Source organism: Argopecten irradians, chromosome 8 (genome assembly GCF_041381155.1).
Source record: "Argopecten irradians isolate NY chromosome 8, Ai_NY, whole genome shotgun sequence".
NCBI lineage: Eukaryota > Metazoa > Mollusca > Bivalvia > Pectinida > Pectinidae > Argopecten > Argopecten irradians.
The window spans coordinates 4224222-4244001 of record NC_091141.1 but is presented as its reverse complement, the minus strand read 5'-3'; the positions used below and the strand labels follow the sequence as shown (position 1 = coordinate 4244001).

At 35.1% G+C, this 19780-nt stretch overlaps 1 protein-coding gene across 1 annotated transcript; it reads right to left on the bottom strand.

The window, feature by feature from the left end:
• Positions 1 to 15400: 15400 nt before the first annotated feature.
• On the bottom strand, positions 15401 to 19102 carry LOC138329140 (RNA-binding protein RO60-like). The gene is made up of 2 exons (XM_069275901.1): positions 18748 to 19102; positions 15401 to 18268 (listed from the first exon to the last, which is right to left on the bottom strand). The coding sequence occupies exons 1-2, from the start codon at positions 18930 to 18932 to the stop codon at positions 16891 to 16893; spliced, it is 1563 nt and encodes a 520-aa protein (XP_069132002.1). The 5' UTR covers positions 18933 to 19102; the 3' UTR covers positions 15401 to 16890.
• Positions 19103 to 19780: the final 678 nt, after the last annotated feature.

Below are 19780 nucleotides of genomic sequence, written 5' to 3'. Positions count from 1 at the left end.
ATTTTGTGATGCTATTATTCCTAACACTGGTTTTATCAATTTTGCATACAGTATACTTATCAGACAACCACTTTGGGAGATATTTCTTTGGCTTATCGTGCGTATGGCCAAAGCAGCTAAATTTTGCTACACTCATACAAAGTGTCAAATAGCTATATTTGATTCAAATCAACTTTAAAATCAAGCACACCACCAACTGATTGTTTTATTTTAAACATTGAAAGAAGTCCTATTTCCCAAAAAAATGTATTAGTGAAAAGTTTGTTTTAGGAAAATCTCTGCAAATACCACATTTAAGGAGGTCTTTAGAGTATGGCTACAAGCATTTATTCTTTTTTTTATGTATTTGGTGCTGGTGTTTTTCTTTTTTTCATCTTCGACTCGAAACATGAAATGAACATTTACAAGGCAAATTGATTTGATAAAAAATTCCGGGCAATGAATAGCCGCCTGTTTCTATTGAAATACAGTAAAAATAAATCCGTCAGTTGGATAGACATAACTTTAACATCATCACACGTTACCATCAGTGCTACCTTAGGTGATGTGGGATAATAACCAGTATTTGTGGCGATCGCGCACTGCCTGATTACACAGGAAGAGTAAACTTACAGGTAACCTAGGCTTTTACGGTAATTCGCCTAACACAGCAAGTCCATTTCCGTGTATCTCTCAGTAACCTTTGAAATCAGAGCAATTCCAGTGCGACAGAGTAACGAACTTCTAACAGCCTAATGAATATATCTATGGGATTTACTTAAATAACAAGTAAAAGAAGAACGCAGAATGATTGAGACATGCGATACACTTCCGCAGCCACCGCGTAATTTGTCTGTAATTAAATAATACCTTGTCAAGTGAAGTCGGTCAATCCTGGCTTTTTACTTCGGTTATCAAACTCACTTACTCTAATATGTTTATTTTTATCTGCATTTAATATCTGTAATTACCGATCCTATGTCATTTTGTGAACATACGACTTCTGGCCGTGATAGGCACATAAAGGTAAACAGATCTCATTCATTCCTTTTCACTGTACATCTTTACGTTGCATTTGTTAATACGAAATGAACAACAGCCAATGTTATTACTATCGCTATTTTTTCTCCAACATGAAGAGTACATAATGAATATATTATAATACATGTGGTAACAGCATGAAATGATATGTGCAAAATTAGAGAGAGAGAATATAGGGGGGAAATACACAACATAATAATTATAAATTAGAGGGCACAATTCTTTCGGTTATTTCTATATCAAATTTATTTCATTGTGTATATATATATATATTCATAAAGAAATGCACGAGTAAGTTTGGCGGTGGTTGTAAATTATCTACATATACAAATTGAACATCTTTTTAAAAGTATACACTGATATCAATCAATATTTGGTTATCAATTTCACTTACTCTAAAATGTTTATTTTTATCTGCATTTAATATCTGTAATTTCCGATTCTACGTCTTTTTGTGAATATACGTCTTCTGGCCGTAATAGGTACAGAAAGGTAAAACAGACATATTTGTACCTAACAGCAACTCCGCTGTCAGAGCCAAGCAAATAAAAAGCCACAAATTATGTCTGGTAGTTTAAGTAGAGTCACAATTGCCATAGTTCGTTAGAGTCATACTAGGATATACAATCAAATATAAATATAATCACTCTATCAACCTAAAGTAAGAATATATATATAGGCTTTGCTTTGTTATTCATTCCATTTCACTTTACATCTTTATGTGAATTACATTTCTTATCACGAAGCTTGTTATTTAGAAAACAAAACTGCACAATGATCTAACCAAACTAACCGTTACCTTTTATTTAACATTTGTTCCACTTTATAAACTTGGTTTTACTCTTTGTAACTTAACACTAATTAGACGTTTACGCATCTGACACAATTATTCATTTTCATCAAATTATATTTCCAACAAAGAAAAAGGATCTAAAAAAAATAAAAAAGGGCAAAAAATTGTCTTTAATAATCTCTCCAATGACTGATGAAACGGCTATGTTTTAATCATATGTTTATAAGTGATTTATGAACTTTAAATGGAACATTAACATGGTCCAACACTAACGAGAAAGCGAAATACACTAATGCAAATTGTGAGGAGAGAATCACTGTAATTAAAAATTAAAACACAACAGCACGCTTTACATGTAAAACTATCGAAGAGGAATAAAAAGAAATCATAGGACCGAAAAATTGAGGTACTGTAGTTTGTACATTTATTTAAGCGTTTTGTGCTTAAAACTATTCGAGAGAGCTGAAGTGCTTAAGATGTTTGGAATATACTTTATCGGACGTTATTGCAAAATGTTAATATCCTTAACAGTCCTTGATCGTGAGTTAACGTTTCTTGATGTTTTGCAAGTGATGAGGACGCGGAATATAAGTCGATTTGGGTACGCATGTGTGACTTTTATGGGGAAAGGTTACGTACAAATGTATGTGTGACTATTTATGGGAAAAAGCTGCGTATGTGTGACTATTTATGGGGAAAGGTTAGGTATGTGTGACTATTTATGGGGAATGGTTACGCATGTGTGACTATTTATGGGGAAATGTTACGTACAAATGTATGTGTGACTATTTATGGGGAAAAGCTGCGTATGTGTGACTTTTTATGGGGAAAGTTTAGGTATGTGTGACTATTTCTAGGGAAGGGTTACGCATGTGTGACTATTTCTTGGGAAAGGTTACGTACAAATGTATGTGTGACTATTTATAGGGAAAAGCTGCGTATTTGTGACTTTTTGTGGGGAAAGGTTATGTATGTGTGACTATTTATAGGGAATTAGATATGTATGACTATTTATGGGGAAAAAGCTGCGTATGTGTGACTATTTATGGGGAAAGGTTAGGTATGTGTGACTATCTATAGGGAATAGTAAGGTATGTATGACTATTTAGGGGGAAAAGCTGCGTATGTGTGACTATTTATGGGGAAAGGTTAGGTATGTGTGACTATTTATAGGGAATGGTTAGGTATGTGTGACTATTTATAGGGAATGGTTACGCATGTGTGACTATTTATGGGGAAAAGTTACGTACAAATGTGTGTGTGACTATTTATGGGGAAAAGCTGCGTATGTGTGACTATTTATGCGGAAAGGTTAGGTATGTGTGACTATCTATAGGGAATAGTAAGGTATGTATGACCATTTAGGGGGAAAAGCTGCGTATGTGTGACTATTTATGGGGAAAGGGTAGGTATGTGTGACTATTTATGCGGAAAGGTTAGGTATGTGTGACTATTAATAGGGAATGGTTAGGTATGTATGACTATTTAGGGGGAAAAGCTGCGTATGTGTGACTATTTATAGGGAAAGGTTAGGTATGTGTGACTATTTATGCGGAAAGGTTAGGTATGTGTGACTATTTATAGGGAATGGTTAGGTATGTATGACCATTTAGGGGTAAAAGCTGCGTATGTGTGACTATTTATGGGAAAAGGTTAGGTATGTGTGACTATTTATAGGGAATGGTTAGGTATGTATGACTATTTAGGGGGAATGGTTAGGTATGTATGACTATTTAGGGGGAAAAGCTGCGTATGTGTGACTATTTATAGGGAAAGGTTAGGTATGTGTGACTATTTATGCGGAAAGGTTAGGTATGTGTGACTATTTATAGGGAATGGTTAGGTATGTGTGACTATTTATAGGGAATGGTTAGGTATGTGTGACTTTTATAGGGAATGGTTAGGTATGTGTGACTATTTATGCGGAAAGGTTAGGTATGTGTGACTATTTATGCGGAAAGATTAGGTATGTGTGACTATTTATAGGGAATGGTTAGGTATGTGTGACTATTTATGCGGAAAGGTTAGGTATGTTTGACTATTTATGCGGAAAGATTAGGTATGTGTGACTATTTATGTGTCCCCCATTTTGGGTAAAGATATCATTAATAATTGAATAATGGGTGGAAATGAAAAAGAATATTGATATCATAAAAATCATTAGAATTTGAAATATGTTATGTGTATCTACGAAAAAGTTTGTTTGTTCTAATCGTTATTATTGGGAAAATGAATTATACATTACTTCGCGTTCAAACGTGTTTAGGTGACATGAAAGTGTTGAAAAAATATACACATTTTGTAAGGCATATGATCATGATTTTGGGAAGATAAAAGAAAATTATCTAATGATGCATTTTATGATAAGGATTGATGTGATATTTGAAGATATTTGAACGTATTACGTTTTACTGTAAAGAGTTTACACACCAAGACTAAGTATTGTTATTTTTTTAATCCGCACCTTTGAGTAAAAACAAATAAAACCAAAAAACCAGGAATTGACACATTGACATACCAGGTAAGCAAAATTTGCTTTTTTCAGTACAATTTTTTTCTGTATAAAACGTAACATGAAAACATCACCATGATATCATAAAAATATCAAAGAATATTACATGCACATATTTAATCGGCGTTTGAACTCATCTGGAAAAGATTGTCATTTCTGAGATATTTAATTTAAAACTGATCAATATTCTTCGTGAGAATTTTTGTCATTAAATTCTTTGACAATAAACATCAAAGTTTGATCAAGAGTCTTACCTGAAGCTCGTGAATTGCTACAAACACTACCGTAATGCCTTTCTACCTTGACCACCTTGTACGAACTATTGAGGATGTCGCTGTTGACTTTTTCGATGGCTATGTCTATAGCTGGTCCGACCCTCTCCACATCATACGGTGTGTTGGCATCATAAATCATCGCGACGCCGACGTAAAACTCCTTTACAGAGGAACTGAATACCATATTTTGGTAGAACGTTATTGAAAACAAAAATTGCAAGCACCACATTTTCATACTTTGAATCTTCGAGACAGACATTTTCATCTTGTCATGATTTGAAGATATTTTTCTAATATCTAATTATGTGGCCACAGCCTACGCATACAATCCGTACAGTATTGGAACAGAATGACACGGCACTATTCCCACACCTTACTCCATGACAGTATGACAAGGATGGCCCTCTTGGTCTGTACCACCGCTTTGTTGCTCCTCCCGGGTACTGCAGACAGTGCTTGTCGATGTGTCCGAATGTTCTGTCTGTCTAGGCGAATGGCTTCACTTTAATTTGCCTTCGATTGCTCCAAGCTAGCGTCGCCAAGGTTAACGTATACCGTAATGTCTGTATCTAGTGTCAGGTGGGGAGTATAATACAATGTACATGTATATACCATTACTGTAATACAATGTATATACCTTTACTTTAATACATGACTACCCATGCAATAAACCCTCGTGACGTCACGGCGTTAACAAAAATTTCTATTTCCCCTGTAAAAATTTTACATTATTTTCACAATCTTGACTGGTTTTACTATAAAAGATGCAAACAACGGATTTTTTTTTTTTTTTTTTTTTGAAAATATTACGTAATTTTTCATGTATTGAAAATTGACTTTCAGTCGTGGATTTGTTCGAATTTAATTCAAAATGGCGGGATATTATAGTTGTAAAATGGCAATAAAACGTCGAGGTATGAAAGAAAAATACTCTTTCATAAGTGGATATGAAGGATAGGGATATTCTACCCTCGGGATCACAAAATGTTGGCAAGCCTCGTGTTTTGTGATCCCGAGGGTAGAATATCCTTATCCTTCATATCCACATATTATAATATTATACACAACATTGTATAATAGTTAATCCATTACCGAAATAATTACAAAATCTACCTATTTTCATATACAATAGTTCGAATTCATATAAATTCAAGGATAGCATACACATCGAGTTCGTTTTGACATTGTCGTGTAAATAAGCATACACATCGAGTCCGTTTTGACATTGTCGTGTAAACAAGCATACACATCGAGTCCGTTTTGACATTGTCGTGTAAACAAGCATACACATCGAGTTTGTTTTGACATTGTCGTGTAAACAAGCATACACATCGAGTCCGTTTTGACATTGTCGTGTAAACAAGCATACACATCGAGTCCGTTTTGACATTGTCGTGTAAACAAGCATACACATCGAGTCCGTTTTGACATTGTCGTGTAAACAAGCATACACATCGAGTCCGTTTTGACATTGTCGTGTAAACAAGCATACACATCGAGTTCGTTTTGACATTGTTGTGTAAATAAGCATACACATCGAGTTCGTTTTGACATTGTTGTGTAAACAAGCATACACATCGAGTCCGTTTTGACATTGTCGTGTAAACAAGCATACACATCGAGTCCGTTTTGACATTGTCGTGTAAACAAGCATACACATCGAGTCCGTTTTGACATTGTCGTGTAAACAAGCATACACATCGAGTCCGTTTTGACATTGTCGTGTAAACAAGCATACACATCGAGTTCGTTTTGACATTGTCGTGTAAACAAGCATAACATCGAGTCCGTTTTGACATTGTCGTGTAAACAAGCATACACTTCGAGTTCGTTTTGACATTGTCGTGTAAACAAGCATACACATCGAGTCTGTTTTGACATTGTCGTGTAAACAAGCATACACATCGAGTCCGTTTTGACATTGTCGTGTAAACAAGCATACACATCGAGTTTGTTTTGACATTGTCGTGTAAACAAGCATACACATCGAGTCCGTTTTGACATTGTCGTGTAAACAAGCATACACATCGAGTCCGTTTTGACATTGTCGTGTAAACAAGCATACACATCGAGTTCGTTTTGACATTGTCGTGTAAACAAGCATACACATCGAGTCCGTTTTGACATTGTTGTGTAAACAAGCATACACATCGAGTCCGTTTTGACATTGTCGTGTAAACAAGCATACACATCGAGTCCGTTTTGACATTGTCGTGTAAACAAGCATACACATCGAGTCCGTTTTGACATTGTCGTGTAAACAAGCATACACATCGAGTCCGTTTTGACATTGTCGTGTAAACAAGCATACACATCGAGTCCGTTTTGACATTGTCGTGTAAACAAGCATACACATCGAGTCCGTTTTGACATTGTCGTGTAAACAAGCATACACATCGAGTTTGTTTTGACATTGTTGTGTAAATAAGCAGACACATCGAGTTCTTTTTGACATTGTCGTGCTAATTGCGGTTGTATTTACATGACAATGTCAAAAAAGACTCGATGTGAATCTATACAATTGTATAGATTGGATATGGCCAAAGGCCAAGGGATATATCACTTTCGAGGGTTGATAAATCACCGTATCCTCCTGAAAAAGGTTGATATCTGTTTTATTACATGGCATTTGACTATTTGTTTATGTATATGTTTTTCTTCTTCGTGATAATGAGTAGCCCCTCTTCCCGATACTCAATAGTCCTGTTGAGTAATGTCGAAGAGAAAAATGAAGGCTGATAATATGAAAAAAATACTGAAAGTACTGAAGGAGGCGTAGCTCAGATTCTAGACAGGGTAATGATATATTGAAATATTAAAGATATATCATAAAAGAGGTAATAGTACATGTTCAGGTTATTTTCAATCAATATGGATTGAAATAACAGATTGAAAATTCTGTGCTTTCGCAGAATGACTGTTGTTTATTATAGAATAATGTGGATCAAATATTTGCAAATTGGTTAAATCATGGAAATGTTAAATCTTATAAAGTTGTTAAAAACAAATGCTCCAAAGATCTTGAAAATATTGTATGCGAAATAAATATGAACAATGAATAATGATATATAGAATAAAAATGATGCAAGACTAATATATATTCCTTTTGAAAGTTTGTGTTGGTTTTTACATGTTTTGAAATTTCAATCATGGTTTGAACTTTCTACCATCTGGGCAAAGTGTATGAAAGTGGTAGTTATGCTCCTGCTGAGCTCAGCATATACTGGCAGTAGAACGACTGGCTGACCCATTGTCAGTTTAATGTGACCAGGTGTGTTGGGATGCTTGGGTGTCTTCAGCGGCATGTTCCAGTGATATCATAATACATGTAGCACAATGAAAGGACAAGAGTTCCACTATACAAGAAGACCCAACAAATACAGCGCAGTCTGTGCATGCTACACACAACATACATTGGAGGCCGTCCATGCCATTAATGAACCCAACAATCAAATATTGCCAAATCCAGTGTCAATCTGTCAATGTTAGCAACAGTGTAAGGTGAAGTTGAAATCAATGTCCAATTTCCTCTCAAGGGATATTCCATCAAAACATCTAACCCAACTCAGGATATTATAAACATTGATACCCCTGATTTCAATTTCAGAAGTTAATACTGGATTGGAATATTACATTTTGTTGCAATGAAAGTACTAGTTAAAGGAATTGTGCAGTCAAAAATTATAATTTCAGTTTATGCTGAAAATGGCTTTATTAGCACGTGTAGAAACCTCTCCGTGCCGCGCGCGACCGGAATAACCTGTAAACCGTCGATATCGAGGTCCAAACTCCTGACCGCCCGATTATGCATATGTTCTAGCTCTAAACCGTGTGACATCATAATAGTCCGTGGCTTATAGCTGTACTATAACTGATGTGCTATCACTTACATCGACGGTCACAGGAAAAGCCGATCAACGATTTTTTTATGATTACTTTTGAGTGAAGTTAATCATACAATAACTTTGGCTCGAATGTAAATAACTAAAAGAGTGAAATTCGATGTTTCAAATACTCTAATTTATGCTCTAATAACAGGTATCTTCGTGTAATTATGAAAGAAAATCCACACAGAAATAAAAGTTTCGATTTTTTTTTGTCGAGGAGTTCAACAACGAATAAGCTTTAATTACATAATATTTTCCTGTAGTCTGTATCTTTGATCAAGGATTTATAAGTGAGAAGGATTCGTGACTGTCTCTTTACATTACTAAACACCACGCGAGACGCCGATGAACCGGGAATGAAAACCGTTTTTCTCAACAAATACTTGTCTTATCGAGTCAAACGAAACACCAATGTAAAGTTTATTAAATATCACAACGTTTATAACTTGATTTAAGGACAGAAGATTTAGAGGATATGTCTTAAATTTTCGTTAAAAAAATATGACAGCTCATGAAATGACGGCCCGCTTCAGAAAGTAAGACGATAACCCTCGCACCCGCAAGCTACATCAAAGGCTGCACCGGCGGATATCAAAGGGAAATCAGCCGTCGCCCAACGTCACGGTCAGTGCACAAACACAAAAGCTCCTGCCTTGTACTCCCCCAAAACCCAGTGTGACTTATCCTTCTCATATACGTCCTTGCTTTGATACATTGTGAATTACAAAGTTTGTGACTGTAAAATGAAATTTTATGAAACAATTTCAGAAATCCTTTATTAAAGTATTGACGTACATACCAGAAACATATATACATATATGTATACGGTGTATATGTTTCTGTACATACACACCGATGATTGATCATTACAAACATTGTGTTGTGTGTTGCTAACCGAATAAATTGAGATACATTTATTACAATACCGTAAAACGTTTCAACATGTGGTAGAAAGAATTTATTTTTGATATTATAAAAGATCTAAATATTGAGATATTAGCAAAACAAACTATTTTTTCAGACTGTGCGGTCGCTTTCAATTTTTAATCGATATACGAGTAGATACCCCTATATAGATATATAATTAGCCATGTCTTTGGTTTGATGGTTATGTAATACCTGGGCCAGGATGTTGTTTACCTGTACCAAACGCCATTCATCGAACTCACCTGTAAGTACCTGGCCGCGGGCAATTTGCTATTCGGTGGACTATGTCGGGTATTTGCTATTGTCTTACTGTCAATCAGGTTAGGACATCCGTTAATTGGATTGTGACTTGAATTATGGAAATCCCGTACATCTATGCTCTAGGTTTTTTTATTGTCACCTCCATTTTTAAAATGAAGATGTAAAAGCAAATGGAAATAAAATATCCCTGATCATACATGTACCTAGGAATATATATTACATATATATATGTCGTACACAGGTAAAACAATAATGGAAGTTGACTTATTCAGAAACAAAAATGGTTCTAAGAACTATTTCAACTAAAGATTTAACCTTAAAAATTATTCCAGTCTAGTACTGTAATTACGGAATCGTGGAATATAGCAATCACCCGTAATTTCTAAGGTTTTAGGAAAAATTCTAAGCATGTATTTTCATAGCTGCAATATTGTAGCTCAAAAGACTTTTTGACAGAAAATGGTGTCGTCTTTAGAAAGGTATAGTAGGCCGGGTACGTATATTCGTTCTAGTATTTTCACTGTTTCGAATCTACATGTATAGTCATACAAGAAGGGTTACAGCATTACCACACTAAATATACTTATATAAATATCACCAAGTATAATTTTGAAAAGGTACAACATTTCATATCTATTTATGATGCCTGTATACAAGTAATTTTATTTTTTCATTTGAACACAATGTGTGGTTACTTTTTGGATTATACGATAAATGTTCATATATCATACTATTAAATCTCGGTATGATATACAAAAGGATCGACAATAGATATACTATTTTAAGGATTTAGTATAATTTTGAAATTATGAATTTAAATCTACACTTATACTGTAATTTAGAAACACATATCAGAAATATCATTGATGTATTTCTGCTTTTTAGTAAACGTTATGGATAAAGTTTCAAAGGCAACAATATAGATATATATACATATTATTTTCGGTATAAGTTCGGTATTGTCACTCCAATATCACATAACTAATAACCGTCCACATTTTACTTTTACTCAAAAACTGTGACGTATTTGTATCGTTATGGTAGAAATTTGAAATAAAAAACAATAATAAGTAATAAGATAGTGTTACATTATACTGGGTTTTTTTATTACACAGAAATTTATATAATATGCTATCTAAATCTCAGTCCAGACTGATCCGAACATCATTTTGATATCGCTATCAAATTGGACAGATTATCTAATCTAAAGTTAGATATATGCTTGTTTGAATGTTTGAAATGGTGTAAATGGAATGTTTTGAAACTGAAAATATCTACATCAGTATCTCATTATCTCTGAACCGTAGTCGACACTACCCGTAAATCACGACCAAAACCAACCGATAGCGCTAAAAGCTAGGCGATTCGTTGGGTGGGACTTAATTTTTCATTCATCCAAAGCAATATCCTGACGTATTATCAAAACAATATTTTGGCTGCACAAATCCTTTAATATCTTAACGGAATATCCCTTTGTATAGAATATACAACATCTGCAAATAAACAAGATATTGTTAAAACAAGAAAAAAATATATTTCACCTTACATAAAAAAATATTTTTGTCTTACATAAAAAAAAAAAACATTTTTCGTCCCACATAAAAAAAATATTTTTCACCATACATAAAAAATATTTCTTGTCTTACACAAACTGTTTTACTTGAGCACGTAAACGTTTTACGTGCTCACGTAATAAGTTTTACGTGAGCACGTAAAAGAAAAAATATTTTTCACCCTATATAAATTTTTTTTTTTTTTTGGGGGGGTCCTACATTAAAAAAAATATTTTTCGTGTCACTTCTGTGCCGCTGTACTTTTATGTTTATTTTTGAGAAATGTTTTGTTAATAATGTTGCTTCAGAATGAATCAAATTATACAGTGATGCTATCATTTCCAAATATTATTCGACATGAGGACTTCAAAAATTAATTAAATCGTTTACATGTCAGAAAATGGGCGATTTTCTCTGTCGGAAATACTCAAAATATTGCCGATTTTTTATAACTTAAACACAATATATGCGCAAATTACCTGAAATATCGTAAACAAACTAATCAATATTTGTATCGTGGCTCCATCAATATATTTGCTCTGTAAAACACTGTTATTGCTGCTTTGTCCGTGCCGATTCACCGTCCGTTCACCGCTTCTTTCACTTTCTATCGTTCCGAGTAATGTGTTTATTGTAGGATGTTAGTACATTATTTGCCTTTGAAAAATGCACGAAAATGATCTGATCAACTGTAAATGAAACATATAATAGGATTATTGAAGTTTTGACAGCAAGTTTTTAACAAAATTATCAACCTTCACACTGTAGTGCAACTAGTACGGCAACGATGTTTTGATCCGTTTCCGGTATCGCTTCGATATACGAGTACCGAGCAGGTAGGTTCCAACTTGAAGAGTTTAAATACATTGCGCATGGTGTTGCAGACCGATATTTAGCTCAAGTGTTAATTAGATATCCTACCTTGTATTAAGATCGTGATTTCACGCAAAGTACTCCTATTTATCATACAATTGTGACACTTACATACAGCTTGATGCGAGTTCCTAGCAAAAACTTCAAGTTTTCATCTATATCTTGCTTATTATTCAAGATATTCACAAGATTTGACTGAGAAACAAATTATTAGGTTCATATGTATCAATCTGATATGCGCTTTGCTATATTTGATGAAGAATAAAGAGTGATTGACCCATTGTTTACATCGTTGTGTCAGTCTTTGCGCAACGGTTTTGATCGATGAAATTGCGAAAAAGTGTACGGTTTGGAGTTTGAGATTGCAACGGTTTGGTATTTATATGATGGCATCTCCATGCGTAATAGAATCCAACCGTAACGTATTAAGCACAGGGATCTGAGTATTAGTTACAGTTTCTATAATTATGGCCCCACCAGAATGCCCATAGACTATTTTTAGATGTTTTAGGGACGTAAATAAAAAAAATCAGTAAAAATCCTATTCTACATTAAACACACAGAGTACAATGTAGAATAGGATATAGACCCCTAAAACGTCTAAAATGGTCTTTGGGTACTCTTGTGGGTCCACGATTACATCATAATTAATGTGCATAAATCTATAAACAGTAAATAATTATCAGATCCCTAGCTGTGGCATTAATTACATTTGTCCAGTTCACCTTTAAAACAATAGTTTGCCGCTGTCCACTCGGTCACACTGACCAATGCATATATACTATTATACTAATTAGGTACATTTTTATTATACGAATGAGATGTGTGTACCTGCATCTGATATGTACATGATTTCGTATACTGTTTTTATGCCCATAATTACAATGCCTATAGGTCTCTCCAATCCTTTGATGTGGAATTAAAGAGTTTTTACTCTTGAAAACTTTTGAATTTATGAATTTTTTATTGCATACCAACAAAAACTATTTTGGGAGAATTTTAACGGCAAAATTTGCTGTAAATATGCCATAGAGTCGGACATCTTGTACCGCCGTCCTCAATTCCTAGCGTAACCACAAGGATAATTGAAAAAGATACAATTCATTTCAATATGGACCAACCAAAGAACCCATAGACCATGTTTACACGTTTAAGGGGTCTAGATAAAAAATCGGTTAAATCACATTCTACTAAGTATACGTATATATTGCGAAAGGTGGAAAGCTCCCCGACACACACAAAAAAAAAAAAAAAAAAAAAAAATCTACCACACCTGCGCTTTAGCGGCCAAGAAACAGATTACTAACGTTGGAAATAGCGATACCTTTTCCTTTTAAAATCGTATAAAATGGTCCATGGGCAATGTGTTGGGTGTACATTGATACAACTTTATCTAATAATCAGACTCTTGTGGGCGTAACATCTTGGTTTCTTGATGTCCCTTCATCGTTATTGAAATTACGTCAGATTTAATTTCGTGCCCGTTAATAACTAATATTTATATTGTCACTGTACACATGTACAGTACCTATGTCTGGCTAATGGCTATTTCAACATTGGCAGTTACATGTAGATTTTGGTGTGCTAATAATTTCTTCAGAGTTCAAGAGGTCACAAAAACACTGAGTTCAAGTCAATGTGACAATTCGTTGAATAACGTTAAAGTATTCTTAAAATTGAAGTATATATATCTTTGTATATTTGGTTTATCGGTAGTCAGATACTGTCATTGTTTAATCGGTTGTTCATGACAACACACCAGAAGAAATCGAACCAAGTTACCCCAAAAATCATCAACTGTTTATCAAATGATATTCTTATTCTATGCAGACGTATACGAACGCGTTTTATAATTTAACTTTAGCTTTTTTTTCTATATTACTGGAACGGCTAGTGATTTTGCCCGTGTAATATTTTTGCATGTATCATTAGTATAATTAAGCATTCGTTGTCATATTTTGACATGCATTGGTGTGTGACATAAACTGGTTGTTTTCGCATATCTATCATGGTGCGGATATATGTTAAAACAGTCATATGATATATATATTTCTATTATCGCACCAAGTATTAATAAGTATATTTGAGTCCTTGTGCGTGCTATTTGATATGGGTTTTTTTAATTACAATAGCCAATGTATGCAAAAATATGACATGAACAAGGTTACTGTATATCAAGCGCATTACGGGATAAACTAGCATACCCATTTCTAGTCTACTACAAAATTAAGAAAACATTACTTACTTTACTTGAAGCTTTCCTAAGTCGTCTAACCGCGTACACGTTAAATATCATGTCTGATGAATTTAAATCTAATAATAGTACACAAATTGGTCTATTTTTCATGTCATTATCTGAAAGAAAGAAATCCAAACCGTACACTTACTTTTGTTTTTAACTTGTGTCTCAACCGTACACTATTGAAATTCAAAACCGTTGCGACACTAGTCTGATATCGAACACAAATTGTTGAATTTCATAGTATATTCAACATTATTGTAAACAAATTATATACCAATGGAAACGGGAAAGTCTAAAGATTTCCAATATTGAATCACAGTAAAACTATACCTCAATATAAGTCGGCAAATCGAAGCTGAACGAAAAATTTTGCTGTGTTTTCTGTCATGTGTGATATTCAAATGCATTTTTGAAATATAAGAAAACAGATAATAATACATTGTTTTGGTTTGGTTGAAACTTATCATACTCTTCAGCAATCACTACATACCATGAATCATGGTATCATCCGTAACACCAGCAAATTAGTGATACAAAGCACAGTACCGTGGTCTTCATGTCGCCGAAGCGATACCGGAAACGGATCAAAGCATCGTTGCCGTACTAGTTGCACTACAGTGCTCACGGCTGTAAAACTCGCCAGCCATTCCAGGACCAACACGGCGTCAGGTAATGGCGATAGTACGGGACCTCGCCGTTTTTCATGTACGTCAGATTTTCGTTCGGTCAAATTGAATAAAAAATCGTCAAAATCATTGTCAGATTATATCCTTTTAGGCCTGTGATATTTAAATATCATGACATCGTACTTATAATTACAAATATATACCGTAATATCAACAGCTGAAGCCATGATGGCGTCCCCGGTAACATGAGTGAAGCAGTGAACACATGTGTGATTTTACACTCTGCATTGGAGTGCGTCGGCAGAGTTTGTAACAGTTGTCTCCCTTTGTATGGACTGTTCTTGTTGACATGTTCGTTAGTTTGGGGAATTCTAGTTCATTTTTTATAAAATATTAGTGGATAGGCCTATCAATATTCGATTAAATACACGTAGTTGAAAAGGCATTTATTGTCAGTTGAATTATTTTTACTTACAAACAAGTTAATATGCAATTACTGTTAGATTCGCGGTTTGCAAGTTAGTCTGCCGTAGGTTAGTAAGGCTAACAGATCTAGATGCAGCGCACTCACTAGTATAAGTACCGATATTGAGACACACTTTCGGTGAGAATAACTAATAACTAATTGTAACATTGAAAATAAGTCTAAGTAATTAAGTGGGAAATTATAATGTGACTGAAACATGTAATAAACGGAGAACCTCTGACTGCTGTATAATACACAACGTACGTTGCAATACACAGTGTAAAGTTATCTCCCGTAGTTCCGGAAACTGTCGATAGGATTACCAAGGTATAGTGTTCCGGTGATAATTGAAAACCAGAGTGATTACATGATGGCAGGCTGCGCCTCCATAAAAAATACAGAAAACATCACGCAATACATGTTAATTATCATTTGCAAAGTCTGACAAAAATGTTAGCACAAATATTGGCATGGTCACATTGATTCCAGTAAACCTGCTGCTCTCCTTCACATCTTGCTGAATGATGACGTCACAATAGATTTTTGACGTCACGGAAATTCCCTTTATGTTATATTTGGGTACGATCTGAACCCCTTGGAATCTTAAATCAACATGTGTAGTGAGTGTAACGTCATTTCACATGATGTCATAATGCAAGATTTCTATATTTGGGTACGACCTTGGGGTTCTGGAATCTTATATCAACCTGAGATGACGTCACAATGCATAGTTTGGAATTCCCTTGTGAATATCGTGTTGTATCGCGGCGGGAAATAGTAATTTCAGCCAATCAGGAGCGAGCAAAACACACAGCCATATAATGAAATGGGATAGTTATTTGGTGCCGAAATATGTAAAGAATCCTGTGGACTTGTTTAACAGAAATGTAGATTTATTTGGCATATTTAGCCAAACTGTACAAGGAAGCAAAACAAGAATCTATGAGTCAACAGTAATAACCACGGTGCGTTGCGTACACTTTTTTGTCAAAGTAGTTTTTTAACTATAATAAAGAAGTGATATATAGACATACAAATTATTACTAGCTGAAATAGGAGCTAAAACCTTAACACACTTCCACTTCCTTTACATCAAAACAGAATAGGTTCTAAAATACGTAAAGATTTACCGGGGTTAAAGCTACCTTTGATGATGTCATGGGTTATCATGTGATATTGCCTCAGACGACACAAGATTCAGTCGTAGGCATGAGCAAAAGCATACTCCTTTCCTATGATTTGAAGACGCTGCAGAAAATCAACTTTTGATTTTCTTTCACACGATTATTGCTAGCGTCTATTTTGCATAGATGAAACGGAGTCAGTTTTACGAAATAATGTCGCGAAGAATAAAATACGCAATAATTTGTTCTCCTTGCGAATAAAGATATCCCGTTTGTAGCAGTCACCCAAAGGGTTGTCTTAGTCTGTCCTTCTATATAACACATCAGCTTCTCACTTTCCTTCCACAAACCTCATGATGGCTTCAGTAGTGTTAGCCCCGAACCCCAGCACATCCAACATGTACGGATTCCGATGATCTTTCATTGGTACGTCACTAGGTACTAGGCTTATGAGGACCACTCGGAAATCGCCTGTGTCAGAAAATACAGTGGACAACCTTCGTTTGAAATCTTCATCTTGAGCATACATCACGATAACAACGGCATCAAACGGCACATCCGACTTTTTCGACTTTTCTACGTGATGTACCAGTTGTTTGTAATCGCTGTTCATATCACTCAAGGTCTCCTCCTCAGAGATGTATTTGAGGACACCTGTGTTGGGGATTAGCAATTTCTGCTTTTCTTCTCCGGAGTAGGTGACGATTTCCGAGTCTGGATGTGCTCTCTTCGCTATAGTATACGCGAAAGCTGCTATAACATCCCGTGCAGTCACTGTTTTCTTCCCCTCTAGGTCGGAGTCTATCTCTTCACCGACCCATATGACCACTGAATATTTCTTGTTGGTACTTGTGACGTTTTGGACGCAAATCTCAAACGCCTTTTCTAGAGAGTTCTTTGTGTCTTCCTTTTTTGCTTCTTTCATTGCAACCATAACTTCGAAAGGGTTTACATTAACATTTTGAAGCTCATCCACGTTCTTTAAACGGTCTAAACATGGTGTATCGATAGGTACCTTCTCAACCTTCAGTATATTTTTAAGAACCAAGCCAAGAGGAATGTGATTCAGTAGTACTTTCCACACATCTAATGAACGGTTGAGAGCTGTAGATAATTGACAGGGATTCAGTCTATGGTTACGAATGATATCAAGCTTGTCTTCGACTTTCATGCTTCCAGTAAAACTTTTAGTTTCCTCGACTGCTTCAAAATATCGTATGATGTCCTTCCACTGTTGAACGTCGTTAGATTGAACAGGTGATGGTAAATTCTTTGCCGCGATAAGGCCTTTAGTGATATACCGTATGATGAGCATGATGAATGCTGATTCTGGTTTGACATGTGCCAACCTGCACACATCTCTATGAGTCCATTCAGTGTTATTCGGTATCTTTGTAACGCCCTTTGCTAGAATTTTTGGCCTGTCTTTGAAGCTGTTGTACCAGTTAGATATAGCCCGACGTTGGGCCCTTCCCCATCCTGTTCCTTGGCTCACTGCCTCACAGTACTTGACGAATTTCAGTAAGTCCTTTGGCTGGGGACAAACTTCTTGGAGAGCGCCATATGCAGCTTCCTTGGTGTCGGGGTCTTCGGAGCGTGTGCACGTGGCTAGAGCGTACAGAACAGGTTGCCGATGACCCTTCCCTCTTAATTTGTTTGTCTGGCATATGGTCTCGACAATTTCCGGACCACGACCTTGAGAAATTAACCTGGAATCAATCAAAACCTTTGTTTTCAATCGTAGCATTTAGTCACTCAAAATTATTACTAACTGTTGGAATTCATGTGCATAATAAAATTGTGGTTCAGATGACCTTTTTAACTACATCATGGACAGATAATGAATTACTTCTATGTATTTTTATGAGATAATAATATTGTAATTTTAAAATACAAGAAGAAAACACATGACGATGGATATGAGAAAACTTGTAGTTCCTATTGTTAATATGTTTCTCTAAAACGTGTATTGTGATGTTCTAAGGGAGACAACCTCTACTCGCTTACAGTGGTCTAGTCACTGACCTCGACACACAAACACACTAAATGTTGCCGTGATCTAGCTGATACCTTGTTCTAGTGTTATACCTTTGAGTTACGCTGACTAAATTTATCATATTTACTCGACAGAACGGATATGAATAACTAAATATGATAATGGCAAATTGCACTTTATTCGTCGTGTTACCTGTGAATACACTGAACATCTTTCCTGGCGAATTCCTTTTTATCGGCCTTGTAAGCACCACTTTCTGTTCCAAGGATGAGAAACCTTTGGAGTCGCCATTTGTCCGCGTCCCGATCCTCCTTTGTTGTTTCTGTGTTGTGCTCTAAAGACACCTCGATAGCCATACTACGCTTTAAATGATCCATGGATCTTGGTCACTAGTATTCGAAGTCCAGCATGTGTTTATCAATTGGAGATCCAAAACTATTTTTGACGTGATGGGCTTTATCGATCATATAAGTTGTCTGCCTTACAAAACCTGAAGCACAAGCTTTGCTATCGCTAGTGAAACCGAAAGTAGAATTCTATAATTCCACGAAAGCTAAATATAGGTCATTGTATACTATCAGGGTTACTTCCCTTTGTGTTGAAGTTAATACGAAAAACATGTAGATTGCACAGGCTGTTATAAAAAATGTCCATAACAATGAAGCTTTTCTTTTTCTCAAAACGTGACATAAAAGTATTTTCATTTTTAATGTTTTGAAATTGAAATTATTATTTATAACTTTTGATCATGATAATTGGCAACATAACAAACGTTTTAGTTAATGTCATATATCTTAAGCAAGGTTATAGTAAAAGTGCATATCTATATAAAAAATGTTTTTAAATCTGAAAAAAATGTAAAAATATACAATTCATGTTTGAAATTGTTAAGAAGTAACTGTTATCAGCTTACTGATAATTACCCTATAATTATTATGCACCATAAACAAAAGAAAAAGCTGGTCTGAGAAGCAGAAAAAAGAAGTGTTTGAGTGCTAGATGTCCTGTTCCAGTATACTATTCAGGTAAGTATGGAATGAGCTGGCTATTTTTGTGTCTTTGATATGTACATTATTCACCTGTATTTTTGCTTACGTACTACTTTTATGTATCCTGTATGTTTAACATGCTTTTGTTAATTTTATTACTGTTCGTACAGCTACAGAGCTAATATGTTATTAATGTAACACTATATGGCGACTCTAAATAAAGTCTCTTGGATCAT